This window comes from Melanerpes formicivorus, unplaced genomic scaffold (assembly GCF_026170545.1).
Source record: "Melanerpes formicivorus ecotype bairdi unplaced genomic scaffold, bMelFor1.0.p_v2 SCAF_35, whole genome shotgun sequence".
Lineage (NCBI taxonomy): Eukaryota > Metazoa > Chordata > Aves > Piciformes > Picidae > Melanerpes > Melanerpes formicivorus.
In genome coordinates this window covers 4,101,908-4,122,666 of record NW_027142387.1, presented here as the reverse complement: position 1 = coordinate 4,122,666, position 20,759 = coordinate 4,101,908, and the positions used below count along the sequence as shown (strand labels likewise).

The 20,759-nt window shown below is 42.0% G+C and overlaps 1 protein-coding gene across 9 annotated transcripts in view; it reads left to right on the top strand.

The window, feature by feature from the left end:
• PDE1C (phosphodiesterase 1C) overlaps positions 1-20,759 on the top strand; it is a 315,392-nt gene that overhangs the window by 271,963 nt on the left and 22,670 nt on the right. For 6 of the 9 annotated variants that reach the window (XM_068156896.1, XM_068156894.1, XM_068156903.1 and 3 more), the window contains one exon: positions 12,320-12,385. In XM_068156896.1, coding sequence (XP_068012997.1) covers positions 12,320-12,385 — 66 coding nt within the window. Of the gene's footprint in view, positions 1-3,334; positions 6,431-10,845; positions 11,054-12,319; positions 12,386-16,468; positions 16,585-20,759 lie in introns of those variants that run through there. The other 3 variants (XM_068156895.1, XM_068156902.1, XM_068156901.1) reach the window with 3 other exon arrangements.

The window sequence follows — 20,759 nt, the reverse complement described above, 5'->3', positions numbered from 1 at the left end:
GAGAGAACCCATAGGATTCCCTTTCCCCCCTGAATTTACAAGAACAAAATATATAAAATACACATATGTTCACTTTAATATAATTGCCTGCTGATCTTTGGTGTTGATATCTTTACGATGCTACATCATAAACGCATGAAAAGGCATCACCATAGGGAGCTCAGTAAGGGATGCACTGAATGAATGTGAATATAACTGAGGCTGTCTTCTTTAGTTTTCCCATGTATTAAAACTAACTCAGAAATACCTTGGGTTAATAGTACCTTAAGGACAATATTATTTCATGGTGTGGTGGAGTTCTCCCACCCTGTAGAAGTGGTCCTGTGGCATGAGATTTGTTCATGCTAAGCACTACATTTTCACAAGTGAACTGCAAGGTTAGACAGACTGCTTAGAAAGAAAATCCAAGTGTGTAATCCTGGATAACTGTGGTGTCATCTTGTGCTTCCTTCATAATTAAATATGGTTGTAATGCTGAAGGGATGCATATTTAAGCAGAATAAGTAGGGACCATGCAAACACTTACAGCAGCAGGGACTTCCAAGCAAGACAAGTAGTCTGTGAAAAAGAGTGTGCCTACAAAATCTTCACTCCACTTGGTGCTGTCCTGTAGCCTGCACTATGCATGTATTTTTTAGGAGACAAAATAGCATTTTCTTTTAAGTGCAATTTGAAAACCACAGGACTTGGGTCAGCCTGACCTGGCACTGGACGCTGTGGGGAAGTGTCCTGAGGCCATAGCAGACAGCTGGGGAGGAGGCATAAAGGGAAAGGGTAGGAGTCTGGCTGGAGATGCAGAGCTGGCCACCTTCAGAAGTGGTGCTGGGAGAGATCAGCTCTCCACTTCCAGCTGGTACAACCGGTATCATGCCTGTGATTCCCACTTGGTGAGGAGTGTGAGTCATTGCAGAACAGGTGTAGATTTTGAGTTAGCCTAAACTCTCACCTTGGTCTAAATGCCTGGACGTCCTGTTCCTGTTCTCCAACTGGGTAGCAGATTGTGGAAGTTTGATTAGGCGGGCATCATAAATGTCAAGTGTTAAAATGGGTCATTCTTGTAAGGCCTTAGACTCCAAAGCATTTGTCTGATCACAAAAAAAAGAGAGGTAAATGTGTGAGATTAATCATTGATTGTGCAACATTGACAGCCAGCTTCCTTGCTGTACAGATACAGTGGTGTGCTGAGAAATTGTGTGTGAAGGAAACACTAACTGCAGTGTATTTTCACTTCAGTACATGAGGCTGTATAGTAACATAATAAACACATACAGTCACAGTCTAGCCAGCACAAGTTAAAAACGCCTCACTGTAAACTACAAGGTGATAGCAAATGGACTTAATCCCCTTGCAGTGGGTGCTGGTGTCACATGAACAGCTGTAGAACTCACCATTTTTTGTGTAAGTGATCAAGAGAAGGGCCAGTGCTCAACACTGAAAAACAATAGCACCTCATCAGTGACACTGAAGGACTGAGCTCTGCATTCAGATGAGACTTTTTCAGACGATGATATTCAGTATATGCCAAGTGAACTACTTAAAGCCTTCCTGCATACCAAGCCCTGCATATTCATTCTTTTCCCCTTTTCAATTACTTCTTTTGATGCATACTAATATTTGCACTGGATCTGCTGTGCTGAAATGAGAAAGAGGTTGAATCACATCCAAGGTTAAGGTAGTTGTAGGGAAATTCTATTGCATCCAAAGGGAAATTCAGCTAGGAAACCAACATATCTGCTCTACTAAGTAGATAAAACAATTTAAAGCAAATGCTGTACTGGAATGTTCTCACTGGAGCTGACGATGTAGCTAAGAGAAGCAAAAGATGCAGGGAACTTCTAGAGCCTGGAAGAAACATTGCATTTTCCCTTGTTTCATTATCAGGGTGGAAGGGTTTGAAAGTCTTGTGAGTATGGATGGCATAGGAAGGAGAGGGCACGTTGGATGGTATTTTGAGCTCTGTTTCAGATTCCTGGTGTGATTCAGCATGTCATTTAAGAGATTCAGAAATAATTATTGCTGAAAGATGTCATTTAGTTCATGTGTCCACCTGACCTTTCCTACTGGGTCCTCCTGCTAACTATACAGTAGAAGAAAATGATACAAACTCACTAAAAAATCTGTGCAGTCACTGTATATATTCATTAGAGATAATGCAGTCCAGCAGCAAGGCCATAGACCTTTGTTATGCCAGTCATTTTTTTCCCTTTACCCAAATACTGATATATATATGTGTATATATATATATATATATGTCAATATATTACTTCAGGCAAAAGAAACTGCTTTTCTGAAAGGAACCCAAAGACATTCTAATGTAATCACATCTTCTGAGACATGCCCAGCCTTACAGATAAATTAGTCTCTCCTTGGGCTGAATCTCCTTGGTTGAGAGACCCTTTCCAATGTACTTTCAAGCTCTGCTGATGTAAGCAGTCAGAATGACAGTAGCTAGAGTGCCACACACATTCAGATAGCTGCTTGGGACAGCCAATATAGAGCAAAATATTAACGTTCCTGTTTGATGCTTTTCCAGAGGATTTCTAGAGGAAGGTTGAATAAAGTGTCCTCTAAGTAGAAACTATCCTCTTTCACTAGAAGTAAAGAAAAAGGTTTCTTGTCAACATTTCTTCCTCATTGAGATCTGTTCGTTGTGAAGATTCACTTGTGGGGTAACTTCATAGAAAACAGGATGTTTGTACATTCAGGATAGTGTTAGTCAAATATAGCCTAATTTTGAGGCCGAGGGATTATAAATATTTGACAGAGGAGTCAAGCAGTTTGTATCGTGCCACATGTTTTGTTAGATCTCTGACACCTATACATGCATAAGGCTGTGCTTTCCCTTGCAAGCTGTTTAGGAGGAAAGAGCATTTAGCAGGCTTTTTATTTGGAGTGTTTTCTTTGTCTTAAATCAAATGTACAACATTGCTTTCATGAGCAAAAACGTACTGAAAGATCCAGGGAGCAATGATGATCAGAGAGCCTGACAGCAGAGAAACCAAATGGGATCTCTTGATCTAAGCAGGTTAGATCCCACTGATGCCAAGGGCTGAAATCCCACTGGATTGTTCAGAGAGCAGTGAATTTCACTGTGTGTAGGACAGAATGATGTTTCCAGTCAGGCCAATAAGAGGTATTGCTTTGTTACACCTCACCCCACAGCCTTTCAAGAGCAAAGGAAAGCTGCACTGCTTGGAGGAAATGAGACTGTCTAAAGTGGTACCCTTCTTTTTCTTTCCCAGATGACCTGCTCCTTGGACAAAGGGGAGAAAAGCAGCAACTGACACTTTTCTTTTTCTTTTTTCTTCTTTTTTATTTTATTTTTTTTTTCCAGATACAGAAGAGTAAAAATAAACTAAAAAAAGAGACTGCAAATTTCTTTCACCATTTTAGCTGAGCTTCTTCATTCCTCTTCTCCTCCTCCTTCCGCAAAGACCAGTTTCTGGGGAAGGCGTTAAAACAACTTTCAAAACACTCCTCCTCCCACTGGCTACTTCACAGCTAATGGCTCTGGGTTCTAGGGTGGGGGCCTTGGTTTTTTGGGTCAGTTTTATTTTTGTTTGTTTATTTGTTCATATATGTGTGCACTTTTTGTTGTTTTGGGAAGTTGTTTTGTTGTTTGTTTGTTTAAAAAGAACCCCAAGTGATGATTTCCTGATGCAAATGGTTCCATTTTTCTGGACAGGTCAAGCAAATAGATGAGCATCATCCTCAAACACCAGTATTGCCCTTTGCCATGCCTCAACTTGTGAAAGCAACATTAGAATGATGCAAAAGGACATTAAAAGGAAAAAGAAAACTTGATAATACTTCACTTTTTTTTAAGTTCCCATGAGAGCCTTTTCCAGCTGCTGGTAGACAGAATTTGACATCAGTTTTACCCACACTGTAGAAGGTTTTATTTATCTGGATAGTGAATTTGTAGTTATCTGACCATTTGTTATGATTTGATGTCATTCCCAGATGATGCAATGATAGCAAAATGTTTTTGTTTTTAAACAGCAGGCAGACTTGCTCAGCCCTTGATTTTGTTCTGTTCTGTTTTGGTTTAGTTAGTAATGGAAAAGAATTAATCAATGAAAGTGATATTCCCTTGGGGCAAATTTTGTTGTCCGACTCTGAGAGTATGTATTAATGTACTCCTTGACCATGCCTGCCTTAATTTGAGGTTACAGATAACAAGCTGTTTCCCACGTTTGTTGATGGCCTACTAGTAACCATTCTTTGTATGACCTGAAGATCAAAGAGAAGAAGGGCAGCAGGGAATCACAGGGATCAGTTCTTACTTTCATCTCAGTGTGGTCTATCTTTCATCACTGACTGAAGGGACAGGCCAAAGAAAAGGAAAAGTGTTACTGGGGAAGTATGGGCAGACAAAACCAAAATGAAAAAGTGTGTTCTAAATACACTGCTGGAGTCAGTTGATAAAAATGCTTCATCCAGTGGAGTTAGACACATGAAAAGTAGCCATCATTTTGGCCAATTTAAATAAGAAATGTTAGAAAGTGAACTTGCTCAGGCCTTGATTCAGGCAGATATCTTTATATGAGAAATGTCAAACGTGTATGTAAGTGCTTTTCTGGCTTGGGATCTTGGTAGGGATCCAGTCAATTGTAATTTTACTTGTCTGTGTGGAAACCAAGACACCTACATGCACATATTTCTGTTTGGTTTTTTTTGCCTAGCTCCTTTTTGTTCAAGATGAGGTCTTGCTGTGTTAGTCATGTGTGTATTTTACAAGGAATCAGACTGCTGTTGTGGCTCTTTGCTATATAGAGAACTTACAAAACATTGGCTTAGGAAGGTAAATCTTTAGTGTTTCCTTTTCATGTTCAAAAGCACAGGACTTGTATCACCAGCCTATATTAGAGCTTGGGTCTCTATTCCTGCTTAAACTGTGCATGCACAGGAACAAGCTTCCCATGACACTAGCAAAAATCACAGCAGTGAGCTCAACCTAAATCCACATTTAAGTATGAATACCTTCTCACTCAGGAGTGTTTATATCTAGGATTACTGAGGCTAGAGATTTATTTATTTTTTTGTTTGTTCTTGTCTGGGGCACCAGAGTCTGAGTTAGTTCAAAGCCAGAGATTTAGTTTAGGTTCACGCTGTGAAAAGGTTGCACTTCAATCACAAGTTTTCAGAAGGAGGACGCACGAAAATAACTCCTGGGGTTCTTAGAACTCACAGTTGGCTTCACTGAACCAGCTTATTTAAATATAATAAGTGTAAGGGCACATAGTGCTCCCATTCATGAGCTCCTGGTTCAATTGTAGCTCTGGGATAGATTTTCTGAGGAAAGCTGGCTGCTGGGAGGACAGCACCCCGGCAGTCAGTACTGAGCACACTCCTTGTTATGTGACTTGCAGAGGGCTCTCTAATCACGTAGCACCTTCCCACCCCCTCTTTTGCCTACTGCATCAACATTCAGCCCCGGTAAGAGTGGTAGAATATGACTGGAAGCCCTGACCATGCTCTTTGAAGGCACATTGATGAAATACCAATAATGCAGAACTAAATACTCAGTGGTGACTCAGTCCCTGCTCAGTCAGACTTCTCCTTCAAATGAAGGGGAACATATCCTCACTGAGTGTTTGATCAGAGATGCAGGATTGTTTAGTAAGTATTTTTGACCTAATGTACAGTGACAAAAGATGCCTTAGATTGTGCACAGTAGAATAATAATAACATTTAAAAAAACCATCAATCTTTTTGTTCATCTGTTTCTGATACACATTTTTTACTTTCTTTCTATGAGGGACTTCATTCAGATAGCAAAGCCAGACTGCTTAATTGTCAGTTCATATTTCTCATGGACTAGCAGAAAGGTGTGAAATCAGACTGGAAAATGGTTTTCCTTGATGGTTAGGGTTATTCACCACTGACAGAAGCTAATAAGAGCAGTGGTGGATTTGCCATCTCTTGAGGACTGCAGATCAGAGCTGCCAGTCCGGAAGAGATGCTCAAGTCAGAGTTACTGATCTCAGCACAAAGGTATGCTGCAAAAGGTTTTGTGATACACAGGCAGTCAGAACTAGCTCTAACATTCTCCTGCTCTGTTAAAATAATTTGTGTAAGCTCCAGTGGGTTGTAGATTTTGTTGTTGTCATATTAAAAGAAAAAAAAATCCCCATGAAATTTATTAGCTTGGAAATATCTAAAGTGAAAGTGAAATCTAGATACCAAAATCCTACAAAGAGACTAGGCCAGATGAAAGCATCTATTATGAGGTCCCCTCCCAGGATCACACCTACTCCACCCCCCCCCCCCCCCCACCTCCCTGGAACACTCTGCAGCATTGTGCTAGTGCATTGTGAGCCAAGGAATGGTATGTTTAGACACCTCCCACTTAAAATAGAGCTCAGCTGCTGTGCTATTGTGTAAACCCCCCCAAAAAAACAAATAAAAATAAAAATACATTACAGAACTGCTTTCTCTTATTTTATTCCACAAAAGGAAACAAACAAATGAAAAAGTGGGAAAGGAGTAGGTGTTCACCAGCTAATGGGCTATGTTTGTAAAGAATAAGAAAGGATTTTTGGTTTTACATTCCTGCCCCAGACGTATAGAAATTAGGTTTTCAGATACCTTCCTTTTGCATCCTCAGCAAGACAGTACCAGCAATTGATAAGCCAGAAATTCGGCAAAAATAGGGCCTATAACTTTGGCTTCATGCTGAAATTCTACAGCACCCACCAGTAACCCAAAATGGATCTCCTGGTACCAGAGTGCTTCTTATGGATAGCAGCACAGGCTGGGAAGCTATGTGCTAAAGAAGGCACTCTTCTGCCTCTGTGCAAGGGTCTCCTGGTGCTCTCAGAAAGCTCTGTCTTGCTGGAAGAGCACCAGGCATCTTCTGCTTCCCAGAAACTGTTATATAACTTGAGAGGTAGACACCAGGCACTTTACCCCCTTAAAACAGGGAATGATACTATTGCCAGTATCCCTATCAGTGATTTTTCCATTAGCTGGGACTGATGTTCAGGGAATTAGCAGACCTTTGACTCATGGTGATATAGTAAGCTTGAATAGGCATAATGAAAAAAACAAGGAAAAGGAAAATCAAGCAATATATTTTTATAGATTCACGGAATTATTTGGGTTGGAAAGGACTTTTAAAGGTCTAGTCCAACCCCTTTGCAGTGAGCAGGGGTATCTCCAACTAGATCAGGTTGCTCAGAGCCCCGTTCCACATGACTTGGACTGTTTCCAGGTGTGGGGCATCTACCACCTCTCTGAGCAAACTGTGCCAGTGTTTTACCTCCCTCGCTGTAACCAGGTCATGGTTTAAATGGCTCAAAGGCTGACAGTTCTTTGAGATGCAGTCAATCAGTGATTTGAACCATGCATTTCTATGACAACATGCTAGAGGTCATCTGTGAAGAATCGATCTGTTGATTTTGTAAAGTAATTTTTCTTCAACATAAAAATCTGATCAAAATCAGCTTCCCATCTTTCCTTATAAACTCTGCTTTCTTTTCTGGTTTTGTTTGTTTGTTTCTTCCTCCCCCCCCCAAGTTCATGTGGTCAGATCTCTATGTTTAATTATTAAAAGATGATGGAGGAAAAAAAAAGAGATGCTAGAAGCCATACTATTTTTTTTTTAACTATGATGAGGTAATAGATGGTAGAATGAAAGAGGAAATGTTGCCCTTTTAGGCTTAAAGCATGTTTCAGAGAAGTTAATCTAGGCTGACTGATGCTTACCTAGCATCCAACTGGTGTAGAGACATTATCTACTAGTAGAGTAGGTCACTGAGCCTCAGAATGAATCTGGGCTTTGGAAGCCTGGTTCCTGGTGAATGAATGAAGGAGGCAAATTTCTTCTCCAAGATGGTTTTTTGGGTTTTTTTTGTCAAGCATAAATTTTGTGGTTGGAGAGAAACTTTCAAAATATAGCTGATTATGCCAGAGAAGAATGGTATATGAGAGTGGTTTTGCAAACTACGCTTTGAACATGCAAATGTTTGCAAATGTACTTAGAAGGTCCTACAAACTCCATCTAGAAGCAAAAATGTTTCAGACTAGATTGCTGCCAGTGCTGGGCTGCTGTGTAATCAAAAGGCACATGAGCTCATCTAGCCAAAGATAAATATTTCTTCTGTTAGTCCTTGCAAATTCTACAGTGGGTCCAAGACATGGCTTGCAATTAAAAAGCACAACAATCTCTTCAAATTAGAAGTGCTGGAACCGGTCAAGGACAGTACTCTTTTATTCCTTTTTCTTTTTTGGTTTTTCCTTCCTCTAGGACAAACTATTCTGTCTTCAGGAACTTATGAGGTGACTTCAAATATTTCTTATTGGCTCCTTTTGCCTCATATTTCATTTTACAATAATGAAACTCATCATCCCCTGATGACCTCAACCATATGTTAACCATTTGTACTCAGCAAATGACAACACAATCAAGCCTTTTGATCCTTTTTAATCCATCACCTCAGCCAATAATTAAAACCATCAGAGCAGTCCTTTGCTTTTGCATGTGTTGAACAGGTGCTGATCTCAGAGCTGGACTGGCAGAGTGTCTGAACATCAGCACACAAAGTCAGGAACACACTGGCTGAGGATGAGAAGGAGCCCTAGGGTACTGATGCTGTGCAAAGTGGGCATCACAAAGTGGGCATCAGTGTTACCCAGAAAGAAAGGAGGGGGGGGGGGAACCCCATGCTTTCATATTTTAAGACATTAGTTCACCTCCCTCTACCTTAAGTTACCCACAATATGAACAGGTCTGCTTCAGTCTCAGTCTAGTGTCAAGTGTGCACCTGAATGTGGTGGTGTTCCCCCTGCTTCCAGAGGCAGACAAATTTTGTATTCCCAGACATCCCTTTCCCCATCTGACCACTGTGATCAAAACAGGAGCAGGAGGAGGGCCACCACCAATGCCATTTTTTTTTTCTGTTAAAATGAAACACTGACCATGCATTTCTACTTGTTGAGATCACTTCCCTGCTGCTGCAGTGTCCCTTTGGATCACTAAGCACAGAGGATTCTGATCTGTACTCAGGCAGGACTGGGACACATCTCTGTTTTTGAGGCACCAGTTCTCTCTGCTCTGGTGACTTGGTCACCACATAGAATAAAATGGATCTACTTCCAGGCAAGCTGACTGAGGACGTGAAGCTCAGTTTTAGCACTTTATTTACCCTCATACCTAAGCACAGGACAGCACTCACTCACAAGCCTCACAGCACACTCTTGGCATTTTGCATTCTTTTGATTCTTTTCTGCGTCCATATGGATCAGCTGCTGTGTATTTGTAACACCCTGGGCTTAGAAGCTTTCCAGTGATAGGAGGAGTATTTGTAATCCTGTGGTGGTTGTAGGAATGCACCTATCAAAGAAAATTACTTATGGCCATTGGGGTTTTCTAGTCATAAAACCTCACAGTAGAATGACGGAGTGAGCATTTTCCTTTTCTTCTTGCTTGGATGATATTTTTATACACTTTTATATGCAATTTTTTTAAATATCTGCTATTTTTATTGTAGGGTTCTGGTTGGGTTTTTACCAGACCTTCTGGTTGTCTACAGACCCAGATTCTCACACGAATATTTCCCGTCCCTTTTCTCCTCCCCCTTCCTCCCCAACAGACAAAAGCCATTGCGTTTGCAACATCAGCTTAGAGCGAAATAACACTTAGGGCCTGACCACTCTTTTAGTTGCACTGAAATCAAAGGAAGCTGCATGCAAAACCCTGCTGGTCCCATCACCACCCTTGGGGCCAAAGTTTTAAATAACTGAAGCATATACAGAGAATTCCACACAGGGCAGCCTGTGTCAAGCCAATGCTTGATGGGTGGCACTGTCTTCTTCCTTTGCTGTGGTAGGAGCTGCTTCCACCACCATGTGTTTAAATAAGGCTATGTAACTCTTCCTTCTGATGATGCTATTTGTTGTAGGCACTTCAGTCAAAGTCATACCCTAGTGCATTGACTGCCTTCAGCAGGAAGGACGGGTGGACATTGTGGCTTATCTGTGACAGTAGATTTCACTGCTCTTGTGGTTATCCTACAGTGACAGGTCCTAAGCTAAGAAACATTAAAGCTATTGTTAGGAAGGATAAGGGGAAATTAACCAAATTCAAGGATCTTTGTCTTGTAAAATAACCTTTTCTCAGCTGGCATCCTGCAGGGAATTCTATGTATGAAGTTGAACTTTAGAGTATGTTTATATTAGCAGAACTGATAATGGTGATGTCTTTCATGAACTGAACTAAAATAAACAACAGATGCTTGTTCTCTGATTATTTCATTTTCAAGGAAGAAAGAGGCAGGGGGTTATGTTATTTTGCACCAGGGATAGAAAAACAAGTTAAAATCCATGCTGAAAGCAAAAATTAACACAAGTTTGCTCCTGGGACTGTATGGGTAGGGAAAAAAAGCCCCAACCAAAACCAACCCTGTTTGGTTTGTTAAGACTCCTAAGTAAAAAAAAAGGCAAAACTGAAATGAGTGATGCCATGTAATGCCAAGAATTTATAACTGTTCTGAGAATACTTTTGAACAATATGTATTTATTGTTAGTTCCTTATTTGAAAGAAGAGGCTTGTGGTCTCTAAATGTATAAAAACATTTTTTCAGCATTCCAGTTTTTCTGTAACTGAGTCCATGTATGTTCATCCTACTACCAAATAAATCCAATGAGGTCTCTGCTCCATTTGAATTGAAGTTGTAGAAGGGTTCATTTTATTTTATTTCCTTTTTAATGGTGCTGTCTACATCCAATCCAGGCATGGAACTTGCTGTTTGCTTTCCAGTGTCCAGCTCCCCACAGAGTACTAGTCATAATCAACTTTTTTTTTCTGTCTGGTTTTGTTTGTTTGTTTGTTTATTTCTCCAGTGTAGTAAGAACATTGCTTGGACAGCAGCTGTTAGACACCATTTGCCCTTGAGAGGAGCAGTAAGTGGCATTACCTAATTTCTAAAGACAGGGAAATTGAGGCAGAGAATTAAAATAGCTTATTTAAGGATCTTGAGGTCAGACATGACAACTTCACCTTTCTCCTTTTCTCTTTTGACTGAAACTGCAACCCATAACAGGATCTAACCCATCAACAGTGCACCACACTCATGCCCACTAAAACACTTGCCCATGGATTTGTTGTGTGGGTTTTTTTTCTGTGCCACTTGAAGCATGAGCATCAGTCCTGCAGTGCTGGGGTCCTGTGCCCCGGCACTTCCTGTGCAACTCTGTTCACAGCATTTCAGCTACAGCTTTACCTACCACCTTCTCCAAAGTCTCTCACTCCACAGGTAGATTTAGGTGGCATCTCTGCAGTAGTCATCACACTACCTAAGTAACAGCCAGAATTTTCCTGTACCTCTGCTGGTTTTCTATTTGATCTTTTCCTTAAAAAAGGAAAAAAAATCCTTATGGAGAGTTGCAGAGACTGAGCCCTTTTCTCTAAGGGGGATGTAATGTTCAGAGATGTTCAACACAAGCATGAAAGGGTTTGTGCCTCATCTTTTGCCAGAATTTCCAGGTTCAATTCAATCCTTTCCTCCCTGGGAGTTTCACTGGTATTGATTTCTGAAGAGGATGCAGTGTGCTTACCACTGTACTTGCTTGTACTTGTACAGCCTTACCGGCTTGGTTTCAGTCTGCACATACCTCCAGTCCAATGCAAGTAGAGATGAAGCCAAGCTGCCAATTCCTGTTAGATATTGAGGGAATTGATGTAGCCAGCTGTGATCTTCAGATCAAGAGTACTGACTGCCATATAAGCAAGAAGGGAGAAGGATGGTTTGGAGATACATCTAATGATTTGGGTGACTCACCTCCACTTGCAAATAGAGTATCAGAGTCCTTTCTCTGGCACATATTGCCAGTGACAGAAATGTCTGGAGCTGTTACCAACTGGTCGTTCCCAAAGAGATGCCAGCTGCTTGCTGAAGCCCTACAGAAGCAAGGTAAGTGCTGTGTAATTGCCTTCAGAGCCATGCCAGGCAATAAAACTGGCAATTGCTCCTTCTGTGGGAACAGGGAGGTAGCTGAAGGGAAAGGTCTCTGAGATCTGGCAATGGTTCCTAGGTCCAAAACTTTAGAATGGAAATGTTCCAGTATCAATACCTAGAGTATCTTCACCCAAACCAGGTAAGTGATAAAAGGAGAGAGATGTGCTTGATATTGACTCCTTTAGACAGAAACATCCCCACAAGGGAACCTACTTTCCCAGTTAGCCTCATCTAAAACCATGGATAACAAATGGTAGAAAGATAACCTCATAGTGGCAGCAGCACTACAAAAAGCATTTGCATGGTTGATGAGACTACTGTTCATCCACCTCTGCTGAAACTACTCTTTCTTTTTAAAGGTCCAGCACGACGTTCAGCTGACTTACCAGGCTCTGGTTCCTCGGCAAACCACCTTACATTGCCAGGTCAGTTAGTGCCGCTTCGCTCTAGTTGACTTCTATGTGCAGCTGTAGGAACAGAGGCACTCACAGTGCCTGCTCTTGGGAGATGGGCATAAACAGGCAACTTCTCCAGGTATGACACAACTTTTACACATCACATTCAAAAAATCAAACCCATTCACTGAGGCTGAGCAAATGAATTGTCATTTTTAATGGTCTTTACCACATTTTTAAACAAATCCCTTATGTTTTCTGGTCTGCAGTACAGGCTTCACAGCCCGTTTGATTTCATCTGGCAAATTAATTCAGGCCTTTATCACCTGTATATAGATGCCAAAGGGAAAAAATAAGGTTGTTTTTTGGACACAAGCACAGCTTGTTTTGTGTCCTTTCCATCTCCCAAATCCTGCCATCTCTATTTCACCACAATAACCACTTTCTTAATCACTTCATCTTTGTCCTGCACAGCTGTCACAAGAAAGGGAGGCTAATATGAAGCAGTTACACAAACAATGGCTTAGGGTGAAGAAAATACTATCTTACATGTGCAAGGGCATGCATATATGAATAATTCACAGTAGGTAAAAGAAAAAGGAAGACAACAAAAAAACACCCAGAAAAAAGACCCCAAACTTCAAGCAAAGTCTTTAAGAATGTTTGCTATGGATATTTTTATCAGTGGCTGCTGTGCTAGCAGATGAGGTGCAGCATGGCTTCATGTATAGATGCCAATCTGCAGTAGCATGTTTCTGTGCTGTGTCAGTTCTCCAAGCTGTTCACAGCTCTTTTACATCCACAGCCTTAGCAGATTGTTTCCCCAGGCACAGCTGCAGCCACCACTTGGGTGCAAGAAAAAAGAATGAGCAGGAATGTGAGAGTTAAACTCTGTATTCCCTTAGTAAAACAACGTGCTCCATGGATTGCTGTCCTGCTCCAGCAGAACAGTCACTGAAAGTAAACTTTAAAACTCTGAGCAGCATGCTCACATGAGGACACCCAGGTACCTAATCCAAGACACTTTTTAGATAGAAAGCATTGAACAGAAAATAGCATAAATACACCCTCTTAACTTCTGAAGCTTCTCATTTTTGGCAGTGACAATAAATATATCTTTCCTCTTTCTCATAGGATTACAGCAGCTCTTATATTCTTATATTTGTATTCAAAGGAGAGGCTGTAACTTTGGATGTTTTCACTCAGGACTTTCCTGGAGGTGGCACTTAGAAGTCTTGCTATTTGAAGAGATTTTGGAGTGGTCTTGCTCTTTGAAGGTGGTGGTGGGGGGGAAACCCTTCAATTTTAAGAAAAGTGTGTGGATTTTTTTCCTTAAAAGAGTGACTTTTTCCCTTTAAAAAGTGACATTTTCCTTAAAAGGTGTGGTGTTTTCCTTAAAAAGTGTGATATTCATGTCACATTACAGCTATAACTCTCATCAAATATGAACCAGAATTTCAAAACTAGCTCACTTGGTATACATTTTGGCATCTTTGCATATTTCCCTTGTTAATTTTCCCAAGCAGTGCTTAGAGGGTGTTTCATCCATTTCTCCAACTTTTCAGCCATCAATCTGTTAGTGAGTACCTGAAGCAAATCCCACAGCCCTTTTAATGTGTGATCCTTGCTCTGAGCCTGCAGACCACCATTATAATAAGGAGGTAGAGAACATAAATGCAGAAGAACATTTATATGAGTCAGGAAAGGACCTTTTACAGGGCTTGTAGTGATGAGGGGGAATGGCTTTAAGCTTGAGGATGGTCGATTTAGACTACATAGTAGGAAGAAATTCTTTACAGTGAGGAGGGTGATAGATTGGAACATGTTGCCCAGGGAGGTTGTGGATGCCCCCTTCCTTGAGGTCAAGACCAGGCCATATGAGGCCCTGGCCAACTCGGTCTTGGTGAAGGCATCTCTGTCCATGGCAGGTGCTTTGGAACTAGATGATCATTAAAGTCCTTTACAACCCAAACCAATCTATGAAGCTATGAAGAGTGTTTGGGCATAAGCTACCAGGTATAGTCCCTTCATTAGTGCTGACTTGCTAAATGGCCTTGCTCAAATCATAGAATCATAGAATCAATAAGGTCAGAAAAGACCTCAAAGATCATCAAGTCCAACCTGTCACCCAAGGCCTCATGACTACTAAACCATGGCTTCAAGTGCCACATCCAGTCCCTTTTTAAACACCTCCAGGGATGATGACTCCACCACCTCCCTGGGCAGCCCATTCCAATGGCTGTGAAGAACTCTCTGTGAAGAACTTTCTTTTCACGTTGAGCCTAAACTTCCCCTGGCACAGCTTGAGACTGTGTCCTCTTGTTCTGTTGCTGGTTGCCTGGGTGAAGAGACCAACCCCCACCTACATCCTTCTTGTGCACCCCAGTTTCCTCCTCTGTTTGGAAATGATAGTATTTAATCTCCTTTGAAACTAATGTAGGGATTTATTAACTTACGATTATCAAAACAGCAATAAGGAGGGTCCACCTTCAAGACTGGGGAGCAATCAACCTAATAGTGTCTCATTTTCCAACAGGACACTGGATTTGTTGCCATTTCAGTCTTCCAGTAGTGCTAATGTAACAAACTCAAGCTGAATTATAGAAAGCTGCCTTCTGTGATAGGTTGGACTTGATGATCTCGAAGGTCTTTTCCAACCTGGTTAATTCTGTATTCTGTCTGGCACTTACAGAAATGACTAGCTGTGTTTTGACTCCATCTTCACCAGATACCTCTCAGCTCAGTGTATATTTTGGCACCAGTTGGTTCAGGGACCTAGTGGCTTTTCTCTATTTGGCAGTTTAATGCTTGGACCTTTTTATGCCCTGCGACCATGGTTTGCACAGCAAATTGTTTATTGTGGTATAGTTTGCAAACCAACCTTTGCCATGCAGCTCTTTGCAGTATGTGATGAGTAGATAACAGTGCAGTATTTCCCATGTATGTGGTCCAGTAATGTGTTTTGTTTACAGACATTATGGTGCTGTTTCTTTATGCTCTATACAGGTCATGTTTTGGAGTGGTTGCTTTTGCTTGAAGCAGACACTAATTAATGTGCAGTTAGGAAACAGCCTGCTGTAAGCACATACTCTTCTGACAGCCTTTTTACTGTGAATTACATGTGGAGCCTCAAATGAAGAGGGGAATCTTTATTATGTTTGGCTTAGTATCAGTTCTGAAGGAGAGAAGCTGATGAGAACTGGCACATGTGCACGTGATCTCATCAGTCTCTTTGCTGGCAAGTTGGTTGGTCCTCCTTATCACTAACTTCTGAATCTGTGCCTTAAAAATATAATGTGTGTGAGAAGAAGAAATGCCAAAAGGGTCACAAAGATGGGGAAGTTTTATGAGGTAAGGTGACTGTGTGCAAGGGAGGGCCCTGGCAGTACTCCCACCTGGGCTTGACCACTGGTGAAAACAGACTCCTCCAGCAGCTCAGCTATATCTCACAGCAACTCAAGGAGCCCATCTGCTGCAGACACATCTGTCGCCTCCTGGAATGACTCCTTTTTCTCAGTCTAAGGAGGGTGAACCACCCATTTCTCCAAGCACTCTACACTGTTCATGGTGAGGAAACAGCAAGGGGGTTGATGTAACCAGGAGTATTATTTACAGCTGCTGAGTGATAGCATTTTTCTTTCAGTGGCATGAAGACAGTTGCCTGCCTACTTCTGTCAGGGTTGTGGGAGTGTTCATAGACCTCAGTGGCTGGGACTGGCTCTCCTGGGACTCCCACACACACCATCTCCCACAAAGGGCCCAGGGTCTCTAGTGCCTGTCTGAGCTATGTTGTAGGTATGCCCATCCCTGTTGCTGTCTCCTGAATGGGCAGTGCAGAAAGATGCTCTCCTGGATGGAGCCCTTAGCCCTATGTTAGAGCTTGCTGTGAGGAACTCAGCAGCACACAGCAGAGCTGCTCTTTTCTGTTCTCTGCGCTCATCATGAGTCAAGGAGCCAAGAGCCTCTTATTTGCCTGAAATGCCAAGGGGTTTCCAGCTTCAAAAGTACGTGAAAGGACACAGAATACAAAGGATACAAGTGCAAACAGGATTTTATTTTATTTTATGCTATGTTATGTTATTTTATATTATTTATTTTTTAAACCTGTTTCAGAGCCAACAGTCAGACAATCACTAACACAGTGCCCAGACAAGGCAAGAGCAGAACTCACTCCTGCTGCAAGCCTGGACTGTACAAGAGAGCCCAAGAGAGCCAGGGCATGAGTGGTGCCTTGGAGGTATGAGGGCAGCTGCAGGACCCAAGCCAAAGGGATCCAGAGAAGGCCTGACAAGAGGCTGTGCTCAGTGCTACAGAGGAAAAGCAGCACCTCCCAGGGAACCCAAGAAGCTTCCCCATCCAGGGAGTATAGAAAGATTCCTCTCCCCAGATGTGGGGCACAAGAGACAGTTTTGTGGAGCATGAGCAACAGAAACCTGGCCAGAATGGCCTGGAGAAGTCCTGCCAAGGGGTTGTGCTCAATGATGCGGAAGAAAAGAAGCAACTCCTGGGGAACTCAAGAAGCTTCCCAATCCAGAAAGTGTAGAAAGATTCTTCCCTACAACTGCAGGGCATGAGAGGCCATCTTCCTGGTGCATGAGCAGCAGGCAAAAGGGACCAGAGGAGTCCTGACAAGTGGTCATGCTCAGTGCTGTGGAGGAAGGCAACAAAATCTCAGGGACCAGTGCCAATCTGCCCCGGGGGGAAAAATTGCTTCCTGACCCCAGCGATGGTGATCAGCTATTCCCTGAGCATCTGAGCAAGACCTGCTTCCTCCTTCCACAGGCCCAAGCCCTAGCTCTAGCCTGATATCTGCAGGCATCTCCAGGGTTGGTGGTTTTCCTCATTTTCAGCAGCTTTGTACAGCCTTTGGTCTTCTTCCCTCAGCCCTCACCAAGTAATTCCACTGGCTCCTCAAAGACCTTGGATGTCTTTGGGCTGCTGCTGAGCCAGGTCTGGCAGCAGACACAGCAGTCCTGGGTCACTGTCACTGATGTTGCAGGTGACAGCCCTGTGGCATCAGTGTGCTTGGCCCTCCCTCAACAGCTCTGCCCAACATCCACCATCACTCCAGCCACTGCCCCTCTGCCCAGCATCCTTCAGAGGATGTGCACCTTGAGCTGCTGGCCCCAGGGCAGTCCTTGTGCCCAGGAGATCTGGGGCTCTTGTCCCTGGCTCTGGTGGCCATGCCCTGGGGCCCACGGCTGATCATCCCTGATGTGTCCTCTGGCACTCGTCTCCCAAGGACAAACCTTGTGCTGTTACTCTTCTCTCAGACCATGGCAGACAAAAACCCTGCAGGCCAGAGACTGCCCCTATTAGCTGGCCCCTCTCTATGAAGCTTGTGCCTATAAACGTTTTTCTTGTGTCCAGATTATCCATAATATTGAAGTACCTGTCATTGTCTGAACTGTCACTTCAATAAGCGTCCCCAAAACATCTGAGTTTTGTTGGGGTCTCTTGCTGACCTCACCCAGTGGACACTTGGCACATCTTAACACCACTTTAAAGGGCAAAACTTGTGTCAGTATTGATACTTTTGTGGTTTAAAATGTGGCATATTCGGCATGTTCTGTATTTCTGGTTCACCTGCCCTGCTGTATATATGCCTCTACTTCCAAACCCATCTCCCATGCTGTGTCCATAACTTCTAAACCAAAATGATAGCTTCTGGTGTAATGTCTCAAGCTATTAATCTAATTGGAGTTGTGTTGAATGTAGTAGTAGGCTGCTGTTGTGTTACACATCACGGAGGCAAGAAGGATGAAGAAACATTCTTTTTCCTTCATATAAGCACTGTAGGAGTTGTATTCTTCTCTGAACCCTGTTGCCTAGTCTGCTGTGTTTACAGATATCCTGAAATCATGCCCCACTTGGACATGATATCTGCAGTTAAACCTGAAATGCATCAGGCCCAACCTGCAGGGTTTTAGCAGATTCCAAGCTTTACCCTCCCTTCTGCTTAGTACAACTCTTTGAAAATACAAACATCAGTTGAAGGTACAACACCATCAAGAAAAGCACAAGATGGTATGAAGTGGGCAACCCTTAACTGTGGTGCTGCAAGCAGAACCCATCACTGGAGATGTTCAAGAGGGGAATTGGATGTGGCACTTGAAGCATGGTTTAGTTAGTCATGAGGTGTTGGGTGATAGGTTGGACTTGATGATTTCTGAGGTCTTTTCCAACCTTATTGATTCTACGTGGTGTTCCCGGTGGACTACATTTGCTTTTGGGTTGTAGTTGTCTAGTAAGTGGCAGTTCTGCCATTGATTGTTTCATTTGAGATGACCAATATAACTTAAACAAACCAAGGCATAGCGTTAATGTCAAAGAAAGGATAGGTGGAAATTACAGAAAGAAATTCTTTGCTGTGAGGATGGTGAGGTACTGGAACAAGTCACCCTGAGAAGTTGCAGGTGCTCCATGCCTGGGAGTGTTTAGGGACAGGTTGGATGAGGCTTTGAGCGATCTAATCTAGTGCAAAGTGTCCCTGTCCCAGGCAGAGGGCTTGAAACAAAATGTTCTTAAAGGTCCCTTCCATTCTATGATTCTTTGAAACACTGTGTGGATGCTGTCCCAGTCAAATCTGAGGTTTGCATGGGTGCTGTTCTTTCTGTAACATGCTGGGTTGCATGTCCCACTGGCCAGAGCAACCAGAGCAGCTAATGCACTTTCAGCTTCCTTGCTAAATCAGTGTCTGAAAAACACACAGGCTTTCTGCATGATGCTACTTGTGCTACTATTCTGGTCTACTTTGGCCATGATTTCAATGGCTTGATGGTAGCCATTATCTTAAAAAATAATTATTCATTTTCCCTAAATGTAAATAAAAAAGGAAATTAACCTCTTAGAAACTTGTAATACTTGCATCATCACTCCATGCATGAAGCTCCTGAGAATCATAACCTACTGAAGCCCACAAAACCCCTGTGATGGGAGTATTTATTCCCCTTTTACATGTGGAGAAACTAGAGTGAGTATTATAGTCTAGATGACACAAGAAATCAGTGAAAAATCTGGGAGCAGAACTCTAGAGTCCTGAGAAAGAGACTTCTCTCCATCACTTTGACTCACTATAGCCTGAAGAAATTGAATATCATGGTTTAGTTGATTAGATAGTGTTGGACGATAGGTTGGACTTGATGATCTCAAAGGTCTTTTCCAACCTGGTTAATTCTAATTCTAATTCTAATTCTAATTCTAATTCTAATTCTAATTCTAATTCTAATTCTAATTCTAATTCTAATTCTAATTCTAATTCTATTCTAACTCCTGTATGAGGATGATAAACAGCAGGGTCGATGATCTGGATAAACCTCCTTAAAGCTATTAGCCAAGTCATCTCTGCTGGCAACAATGCCAGTAAAATTCCAGCTAACCATAAACATCCCCCCGTGCTGGGCAATGGATAGTCCAATATGATTTTGGATGAATCTATGCTGAGTACAGTGAATGGAATTAATCTGAAAAGTAAATGTGCCTCAAAGAACAGTAATTCATCTGGAAATTTTTCAAGCTTTTAATGAATGTCAGTCGAGTCTAGCTGAGAACAGGAAAGATTACGACTATGCAGAAATCTGAATGTAAGTGTCTCAAGTTTATGAAATCCACTTTTGTTTGTTTGTTTGTTTGTTTCCCAGGACATTTTAGAGTATGATCAATTACTCAAGGAGTTCAAGAAGATGAGAGTGTGGCCATTCTAGCATCTGATACTAGCTAGCTCACACAGAGCAATCTTTATTACTTCTTAGTGTTTGTGCTGATAACAGTCTTTTTTTCCTTTTGAAGTGCTTATCATGCTACTGATTGACTTATTACTTGGTTATTTTGCAGGTAACTATGCTTAAGATGAATAGATTTTCGTTATAGCCATGTTTCATTTTTATTCCACCTGTGAGAAGATGTAAGCAGGACCTAGATTCAAATAAAGAGAGCCTAGAAGTTGAGAATAGTCAGGTTCATATGCAGCCCACTGGTGATTTTCACAAAGGCCTGTAGTCTGCTGGAAAATCAGACAAAACTACTCAGACCCACCTATTACTGAATTCTGGGAAATCAATCCAAATGTATTGCCTTACAATGCCTTTGTTCAGTGATATTTTGAAAGCAGTGAAGTGTTTAGCTATCCACATGTAGATAGGTAAGTATAAAGCTGCTTCTTTATTTAGACTTTTGGAACTTTTATCTCTTCTCTAAACTGCTGTTTCCTAACCTCAAGGATGCTCCTTGGGATTCACCTGTGTTGGTATAGTTTTGTGGGATGTCTGAATGAGGGCATGTTTTCAAGATCAAGTATTCGAAAGTGCTGGATTGCCCAGTTCCACTTTGAAGAGGTCTATAATTCATTCTAGAATTTTACTTCTATGTTTATTATATATATTTTTCACTTCCTGCCCCCCCCCCC